The sequence below is a fragment of the Carassius carassius genome, chromosome 32 (genome assembly GCF_963082965.1).
Source record: "Carassius carassius chromosome 32, fCarCar2.1, whole genome shotgun sequence".
NCBI classification, from domain to species: Eukaryota; Metazoa; Chordata; class Actinopteri; order Cypriniformes; family Cyprinidae; genus Carassius; species Carassius carassius.
Window position 1 is genome coordinate 5,788,554 of NC_081786.1, and position 10,067 is coordinate 5,798,620.

Consider the following 10,067-nt stretch of genomic DNA (forward strand, 5'->3'; position numbering starts at 1 on the left):
TCACCGCCCAAGTCTACGCCAAACTACTTCATAATGATCCATATGGGAGGATATCAATTATGCAGTTCTTCAATTATGTCATGAGAAAAGGTAAAGCATTCTCATTTTATGATGTAAGTTAATAATGAGTCTTTTAGTTCTTTTAAATGACTAAATGAGATGTGTAGCTGAATCACATGTTGCTCTGCGTTTCTTCTCTGGCAGTGTGGCTGCACCAGACCAGGATTGGTTTGAGTCTTTATGATGTAGCAGGTCAGGTTTATCTTTGTGAGTCTGTAAGTAATCTCATTTTACCTTCAGAAACCATTAAAAATCACAGTATTGATCTTTTTAGGAGTAAATCTGTGTTGTTGTTCTGTAGGATTTGGAGAACTACATTCTAGAGTTAATTCCCACACTCCCCCAATCTTTCTACTCATTTTATGTTTGCACTGCCATTCACAAGTTCTTCTTCTTCCTTGATCCTCTAAATACTGGTAATTCTCCTGTGGTTGTGCTGGTACAATACGCATTTTGATTTACGTCAGAGCACCTGCAGACATTATTTAGATTTTACCCTGCGGATAAACTGGAATGAAAAGAAGAATCATTCTAATGTTTTGTACTTGCTCTGCAGGGAAGATAAAAATTCAGGACATTCTGTCTTGCAGTTTCTTGGATGACCTACTTGAGGTGGCTTATAGATTCTCATTCAAGTGAATCTTTATTACTAATATAAAAATATCTATATACACTAACTTGACTTTTTTTTAAAGATCCTTCAGAAATCATTCAGCTCATTTGCTGCAATGCTGAAAACGTTTGCTTACGTAATATAATTTTTTTTAGATATTTTGGATTAATAGAAAGTTCAAAAGAATAGCATTTGGGGCATTGTGGTAATCTGATTTATTCTATTATAGCTTCGAGACGAGGAGCTGTCAAGAGACAGTCAGGAGTCTATAACTGGTTCTCTGCACCTTCTGCTCTTCGAGTTTATGGTATCCCTGCAAAACACACTTGATCAATGTTATAGAAGTTAAATCTCATATGTTAATCATCATATGTCCTGTTTACAGGTCAGTACCTCAACTTGGATAAGGACCACAATGGGATGCTCAATAAGGAAGAGCTGTCCCGATATGGCACATGGACTAGTGTTTTCCTAGACCGCGTCTACCAGGAATGCTTAGCCTATGATGGCGAAATGGTATAACCCCTCTGTCTTAATTAATCATTTGCATTAGACTAAGAGTTAGATGAGAGAAAATCCCTTAAATATTGTCTTTCAACATAGAAAAATGAATGCTATGATGTTACTCTGGAAAAATACATCCAAGCAGACATTTGCCACTGAAAATAGGCATATAGTATTCTTATATGCATGGAATTTCAGTATCTAAAAACATAACCATGCAATTTGTAATGATTTTTAACCCATTTAAGCCCACCGGCAACTATAGTTGCCGCAGTTTATAGTTGTCATTTTCCTTTTGTAAGTATTTTTTTAGATGTTATCCATGTTATATTTCTCAATGACATGCAAGTAAACAACCAAATAAAGGATTTCAAGAAAAAAAAAGGTATCCACTTCCTTCCTGTCACATGAGGCTGTCAATTTCCTACCCCTACTTCCAGGAAGCATGGCGAAGGCAAACCTTCCCAAAGAAATGTAACTATAGTTGCCGGTGGGCAAATAACTTGTAAGTACATATCATGGGGAAATGGGGTATACTGTGTTAACAGGTTAATAAATCAAGGTTATTGGTCTTGTTTAGTGCTTTTTCCGTTCATAATATCCCACCTAAAACATAACTTAACCCTTTAACTGACATCTTTAACTGTACAGTACACCTTGATTTGATAGGGAATAAATATGTCAAAAGGAGGAGATGAGAGAGCAATCTTTCCACAGCTCTACTGCCGGACTTCTGTGTCTGCTTTTGCCATGGGGGGTGACAGCAGCAGTTTACTAACTTCAGGCAGTCACACAAAAGGAAGAATGGAAAGATAAAGAGCTAACAAATGGGATTAATTGATGTAGATCATGTTTTTCACCCTTTTATGACATTATGTCTCGTAAGGGACAAAATATTGAGGCCCCTTTATCCAGTTTGGATGCGTTTCATTCCAATTTGTCAAGGACCCGAATTAATTTTATGACTAGTAGCTTATGATTCCATTGTAATGCTGAAATTCAAACAAGTAATGAATTTACATTATTATATGAAATCACCTATTAGAGTAAGCCACTGAATACTATGGGCCTAAAAAAATGTAATTTTCTTTCAGGTATACCTTTTTTATTATATAGATGTAATATTTACTTCATTCGATTTACAACCCGAATTCCGGAAAAGTTGGGACGTTTTTTAAATTTTAATAAAATGAAAACTAAAAGACTTTAAAAAATCATATGAGCCAATATTTTATTCACAATAGAACATAGATAACATAGCAAATGTTTAAACTGAGAAAGTTTACAATTTTTTGCACAAAATGAGCTCATTTCAATTTTGATTTCTGCTACAGGTCTCAAAATAGTTGGGACGGGGCATGTTTACCATGGTGTAGCATCTCCTTTTCTTTTCAAAACAGTTTGAAGACGTCTGGGCATTGAGGCTATGAGTTGCTGGAGTTTTGCTGTTGGAATTTGGTCCCATTCTTGCCTTATATAGATTTCCAGCTGCTGAAGAGTTCGTGGTCGTCTTTGACGTATTTTTCGTTTAATGATGCGCCAAATGTTCTCTATAGGTGAAAGATCTGGACTGCAGGCAGGCCAGGTTAGCACCCGGACTCTTCTACGATGAAGCCATGCTGTTGTTATAGCTGCAGTATGTGGTTTTGCATTGTCCTGCTGAAATAAACAAGGCCTTCCCTGAAATAGACGTTGTTTGGAGGGAAGCATATGTTGCTCTAAAACCTTTATATACCTTTCATCATTCACAGAGCCTTCCAAAACATGCAAGCTGCCCATACCGTATGCACTTATGCACCCCCATACCATCAGAGATGCTGGCTTTTGAACTGAACGCTGATAACATGCTGGAAGGTCTCCCTCCTCTTTAGCCCGGAGTACACGGCGTCCGTGATTTCCAACAAGAATGTCAAATTTGGACTCTGACCATAAAACACTATTCCACTTTGAAATAGTCCATTTTAAATGAGCCTTGGCCCACAGGACACGACGGCGCTTCTGGACCATGTTCACATATGGCTTCCTTTTTGCATGATAGAGCTTTAGTTGGCATCTGCTGATGGCACGGCGGATTGTGTTTACCGACAGTGGTTTCTGAAAGTATTCCTGGGCCCATTTAGTAATGTCATTGACACAATCATGCCGATGAGTGATGCAGTGTCGTCTGAGAGCCCGAAGACCACGGGCATCCAATAAAGGTCTCCGGCCTTGTCCCTTACGCACAGAGATTTCTCCAGTTTCTCTGAATCTTTTGATGATGTTATGCACTGTAGATGATGAGATTTGCAAAGCCTTTGCAATTTGACGTTGAGGAACATTGTTTTTAAAGTTTTCCACAATTTTTTTTACGCAGTCTTTCACAGATTGGAGAGCCTCTGCCCATCTTTACTTCTGAGAGACTCTGATTCTCTAAGACAAAGCTTTTATAGCTAATCATGTTACAGACCTGATATCAATTAACTTAATTAATCACTAGATGTTCTCCCAGCTGAATCTTTTCAAAACTGCTTGCTTTTTTAGCCATTTGTTGCCCCGTGCCAACTTTTTTGAGACCTGTAGCAGGCATTAAATTTTAAATGAGCTAATTAAGTGGATAAAAGTGTAAAATTTCTCAGTTTAAACATTTGCTATGTTATCTATGTTCTATTGTGAATAAAATATTGGCTCATGTGATTTGAAATTCCTTTAGTTTTCATTTTATTAAAATAAAAAAAAAAAAACAACTTTTCCGAAATTCGGGTTGTATTTTATTTAATTATTTTAATTTAACACACATTTAATTTAAATGCATAATTTTCTTTCATGTATACCCTTTTTATATATAGATGTAATATTTTCTTCATTCTAATTATTTTTATTTATTTATTTTTAATTAACTTATTGATACACAGTACCCTGTTGGGTCAACTCAATGGCTGCACTTTGTTCTGCACTATGTTCCACCATTTTAAGACAAATGGATTTATTGTGTTTTCATATTCAAGAGATTATAAGATAGAAGCAACTTTTGGAGGGGGGGGGGGTTGCATTGAATGTTCTTCGACTTTTATGTATAATTCATTTGTATTTGAATAAAGATTGATCTTTTGAAAGCAGTTATTTTGAGTTAGATGCCAAATGCTCTCCTCCTATTCAAATTTGACATTGAAGGGGTGAATACAACATATTTGCCCACCGGCAATACTGTATAGTTGCCGCACATTCAAATACGATTTTCAAGAAAATAAACTAAAATCTGGGGAAAATAAATGCAGAACATGTTCACATAGGACAATATTAACATGACTATATGCATGAAACCATTCAGAAAAATTTGGGCACAAATGGGTTAACACTCCTATTTAAGACTACAAGACCTATAGGCTTTGTGCTGGCTCTAGAGAAAAGGAAAGAGCCTGCGGCCCTCCAGTATATATTCTAACTATTGGACATGGAAAACAAAGGCTGTGTCTATGTACTTGCCCTCAACTACTTCTTAAGGGTAAAGAAAGTCAAGCAAAAATATGTTTGCTTTTTATAATTTTTTAAGTTATACATCTGCACTAACTAACCTATTCATCTGTGATTTCAGGCCATTCAGGAACATATGAAAATCCATGGGCAGGAGCCAGTATTCTTCCAGGATGTTAAGGCAAACAGTCATTGTATAAAGCAGTCTATTAACATGTATGGAAGTGGGTGTTTTGGTTCATAAAATGTTGATAAAAATTTTGTGTCTATAGGATGAAATCTTTGATATGGTGAAGCTTAAAAATCTGTGTAAGATCACACTACAGGACCTGGTGAACAGCGCTCAGGGTGAAACTGTCACTAGCATCCTCATCGACCTCAATGGCTTCTGGACTTATGACACAGACAGCAACACAGCTGATTTAGATGACAAGTGACATCATTCCATTACCAAATCAAGTTGTGCTATTGGACCAGTTGAGCTACTCTGAACGAGGAAAAAAAAGCCAAGAGGAATACACAGAATAGCTCATTTGTATATGGAAATGTTTATTAAGTAATATGTACAAAACAAACTGTATTTTTTCACCTACATTATAGAAAGATAGGTGTGTTTTCACCTACATAATACAAAATTATTTTACACAATAAATTACACACTGTCCAAATGAAATGTTTTTTTTTCTGTGCGTGTCAGAGGGGTGGACAAATTGAACTCACATTTGAACTCAAGTTCACATTTACATGCACACCAAAAATAATGAGTTCACATTAAAATAATATTTGGTTAATGAAAGCGGTGACATAAATTCCCATCTGACAGTTTACTCTATTTTTAAAAACTCCTAGCATCACCAGTAACATAGAAATATCTAATATTATAAGTACTTACATAATAGAGCATTGTAAAAGATTGGTAATCCATGCAGTTGTTATAGTGTTTAGCTTAGGCTATTTTACGTAACAATGAATTGTTGTGGTGACTAAGGTTTTATATGGAACATTATTTTCACCTCAGAATAAAAAATATGTACATTTTCTGAAGAAAACGGGAGTGGTGCTCAACGTGGCAAAACTTGGCACTGGGAAGTTACTGCTACTTCTTATAATTTTTTTACAATTAGCCAGAATTTTTATAATGTTTTCACATGACTAATCGCTATTAGCATGTAGCTATTCACTGCTGGCGTTTGTAGCATGTTGGAAGTCCTGCTTGCTAACATGAGTCAAAAGAGCCAAGTCCCATGTCTACACAATGTTCTGATGCAGAGATATAGGTCTTGCTTAACGGCACCCTGATTGCTTGCTAATGGTGACTTTTTTATCTTTAAATTCAGACTTTTTTCTCAGAATTGCGAGTTTTTATCTTGTGAGGTTTTCTTTTTCTTTAAATTTAGGTTAGGTGTCTAAAAAAAAAACAGAACCGCAAGATGTAAACTCAGAATTCAGAGAAAAAGTCTGAATTGTAAGGTAAATTTGCAATTACTTCTTTATTATATATATTTTATTCCATGCCAGAAATTAGCTTCCATAGTTTTATGTATGATTATTAAATCAGTTCTGCATTGTCAGCTATGCATAAACAATGTTACCTTCATGTTTAACTTCACGTAAACTTCCCCTCCAAAAAAAGAAACCAAGCACACCCCATGTCTAAGGTTTATATGGCAAAAACCATCTTATATGCTCAATCAACTAAACAGTATTTTAGGAGGGAATGGGGGAAGGCATTTTATTAGCATCAGATGTAGCATGTGATTCCTGCTCCAGTTCAAAAGTCACGTTCACAAAAGAAGCAGTTCCTTCTGGCTGCTCGATCTTTGGCTGCTGGCCGTGCTGCTCCTCAAAACGACGTTCTGCCTCCTCAGAGAGACGGTTCTCCTCCTCTTCTTCCTCCTCCTGCGGATTACACATTATTAGGGTCTCACAATGTGAATGCCATTCTAAATCTCTCAAAGCATGCACAACAGTAACTGTACATGCTACTACAGTGTTCTTGTAGCTCAATTGGTAGAGCATTGCGCTATGAATCGCAAGGTTGGGGGTTCGATTCCCCGGGAACACATGATAGGTAAAAATTGATAGCCTGAATGCACTGTGGGTCGCTTGTGTCTGCTAAATACATAAATTTAATTTATTTACATTTTAAGAATATCAGTAAATAAATAAGGCAGTAGAATTATAATAGCATTGTGCATACCTCTTTCTTAATCCTGTAGTACTCATCAATTGCATATTGATATTTTGGTGTCGTGATTCCCAGCAGTGAGGCCATTTTCTCTCCAAGATAGTCACAAACTGAAATATTTGGGTTGAAAGGTTAATTTCGTATGATTAAATGTCACAGGCTGGAAAGAGTTTCATTACCTGAGATGGTTGAGGTAGCTACTCTCCACATATGGAACCAGACATATGGACCCCAGGTCAACTTTGACTATAATCATAGATGCAAAGTGACTAAGACATTCAGATTATTAAAAAGAAGCAACTGAAATGACACTTATATATAACGATTTGATGCAACTCACTGTATCCACTGTACTTAAGGTTTTGGCTTTCTCTGGTTCTTCTTCCTCCTCTTCATCTGTACTGTACTCTTCCATGGTTTCACCAGACGCAAAGTAGATTGTTCTGCGAGGAATCTTGGGCTTCTTTTTGCCCAGATCTCCGAGTTCCACATTTTCAAACTCCTTTACCACTGTAGAACTCTAAGCCAGCAGATACATTTAAATTTAATTTACCAAGAGCATTACACACTGTTACAGAGAGGTAGACAGGCCTATATAAACTAAAATCTTAATATTATATTACACTATCTTTGTGTAAATTAAATTAGAAGAATAGACTTCCGTAAATCACATTATTATATATCACTAATATTATATAAATTACATATTTTTATCTTACATTATGTGTATTATTATCAAACTAGTTTAATCGCTAGACTAAAATGTAACTAACAAGGAAGTAGAATCATATAACGTTATCTCGTATAACAAAGTATGTAACTCCATGACCTCACTTATTATATTTAAAATTTACTTGACCTTTTCTGTGTCCATAGTTTGCCCCAGAGACACGCTAACGTTTGTTAGGTACAGCGACAGTTCAACCATGTCTTCTTCAGTTCTTTCTGTTGCTTTCTTTGAGCTCTAACGCAGCGTCAACGAGGAAGTGACGTCACATGTAAACAATTTCTACTTAAATAGATTATTAGAATAGAAAACGTAATTAAATCGTTAAAACGTTGACAATTTTACAGAAGACATATAAATGATCAATACAAATTCATATAGAAAGTTATTTTTTATTCAAGCTGAATTTTATTCATTTGAAAAATTTACATATATTTAATGTACATATCCTGCTTGTTCTGTCCGCTGCTTTTGACACGGTTAACCACCAGATCCTCCTATCAACCCTACTAGCAAAAGGCATCGCAGGAACCACACTTCAATGGTTCGAGTCTTACCTATCAGATAGGTCCTTCAAAGTATCTTGGAGAGGTGAGGTGTCCAAGTCACAACATCTAACTACTGGGGTGCCTCAGGGCTCAGTTCTTGGACCACTTCTCTTCTCTGTCTACATGGCATCATTAGGTTCTGTCATACAGAAACATGGCTTTTCATACCACTGCTATGCTGATGACACTCAACTCTACCTCTCATTCCATCCTGATGATCTGACGGTAGCTATTCGCATCTCAGCTTGTCTAACAGACATTTCTTCCTGGATGATGGACCATCACCTTCAACTCAACCTTGCCAAGACAGAACTGCTTGTGATTCCAGCAAACCCATCGTTTCATCACAATTTCACCATCAAGTTAGGCACATCAACTATAACTCCTTCAAAAACAGCTAGAAGCCTTGGAGTTATGATTGATGATCAGCTGACTTTCTCAGACCACATTGCTAAAACTGTCCGATCCTGCAGATTTGCTTTATTCAACATCAAGATGATCAAGCCCTTTCTTTCGGAACATGCTGCACAACATTTGCCTACAAAACTACCACTGGCTCTGCACCCATTTACCTAAATTTGTTACTTCAGACTTATGTGCCCTCTAGAAGCTTGCATTCTGCAAGTGAACGTCGCTTGATTGTGCCATCCCAAAGAAGCACAAAGTCACTTTTACGGACTTTTAAATTAAATGTTCCGTCCTGGTGGAATGACCTCCCCAACTCAATCCGAGCAGCTGAGTCCTTAGCCATCTTCAAGAATCGGCTTAAAACACATCTCTTCGATCTTTATTTGACCCTCTAACTTTAACACTCACTATTCTAATTCTATTCTTAAAAAAAAAAATCTAACTCCCTTCTAATCCTTTTGTATTCTATTTTCTTTTCATTTATTATGCAATTGTATGTGTGTGTGTGTATGTGTAAAGACCTCTAACACTAGCTTGCTCTATTCTTTTTTTTTATTCTATCTGTTTTCTTTTTATTTATTATATTATTTAAAAGCCCATGCTACGTGTACTGTGTTAACCTAACTGAGACTTGTTATAGCACTGATATATCATTGCTCTTTTTGTTGTTTTTGATTGCTTCCACTGTCCTCATCTGTAAGTCGCTTTGGATAAAAGCGTCTGCTAAATGAATAAATGTAAATGTAAATGTAAATATATTTATATGTATAGTAACGTGACATTCAGCCAAGTATGGTGACCCATACTCAGAATTCGTGCTCTGCATTTAACCCATCCAAAGTGCACACAGCAGTGAACACACACCCGGAGCAGTGGGCTGCCATTTATGCTGCAGCGCCCGGGGAGCAGTTTGGGGTTCCTCAAGGGCACCTCTAACCACTAGGCCACGACTTCCCACAAAGTATATATTTATGTTCATATAATTTATATTATACATAAACATTTCAACATATTTTTCTGAAATACTTACATGCATTACATTTACGTACTTATATATACATAATAAATATACACAGTACACAAATTGTGTAAATTAAAACTTTTAATTTGGATGTGATTAACCCCGATTAATCTTTTGACAGCACTATTTTAGATTTAAACTATTTTCATTATTTCTTTTGTCTTTAAACACAATCACAGCATACAACCAATGCTTTACGTGTTTATTATTATTATTATTATTATTATTATCTCACTTTTTATCACATTGCATAGTCTTAATACTGTAAAAATTATTTAGCAGTCTTTGTATATTAGGAATGGGCAGTGTGTTTCCCAGTGTTTCACAGCTAAAGTTACCTTTGGAGTCCTAACTATGCCAACTATAACTTTTGATTGCTTCCATTGTCCTCGTTTGTAAATTGCTTTGGATAAAAGCGTCTGCTAAATGACTAAATGTACCTGTAAATGTAACTGTATCCTAACTTTTGTATTCCTTTCAGGTCTCTAAAAGTTATTTTCTAATTTTTTTTAAAATGGTAATTCCAACAGTGAAATACATACAAAAAA

General features: G+C 36.0%; 1 protein-coding gene and 1 pseudogene across 1 annotated transcript; one reads left to right on the forward strand and one right to left on the reverse strand.

The window, feature by feature from the left end:
* Positions 1-176: 176 nt before the first annotated feature.
* LOC132113367 (serine/threonine-protein phosphatase 2A regulatory subunit B'' subunit gamma-like) lies at positions 177-1,195 on the forward strand (annotated as a pseudogene).
* Positions 1,196-5,159: 3,964 nt separating this feature from the next.
* fam177a1 (family with sequence similarity 177 member A1) lies at positions 5,160-7,798 on the reverse strand. The gene is made up of 5 exons (XM_059520012.1): positions 7,675-7,798; positions 7,156-7,335; positions 6,995-7,061; positions 6,828-6,925; positions 5,160-6,526 (listed from the first exon to the last, which is right to left on the reverse strand). Exons 1-5 carry the CDS (start codon positions 7,741-7,743, stop codon positions 6,335-6,337), a joined length of 606 nt encoding a protein of 201 aa, XP_059375995.1. The 5' UTR covers positions 7,744-7,798; the 3' UTR covers positions 5,160-6,334.
* Positions 7,799-10,067: the final 2,269 nt, after the last annotated feature.

Coding starts and splice junctions, on each gene's coding strand:
- fam177a1 (XM_059520012.1), bottom strand. CDS start 7,743: ATGGTTGAACTGTCGCTGTACCTAACAAACGTTAGCGTGTCTCTGGGG. Junction 7,336..7,674: donor AAACTATGGACACAGAAAAG/GTCAAGTAAATT, acceptor CTGCTGGCTTAG/AGTTCTACAGTGGTAAAGGA. Junction 7,062..7,155: donor CCTTAAGTACAGTGGATACA/GTGAGTTGCATC, acceptor CTATGATTATAG/TCAAAGTTGACCTGGGGTCC.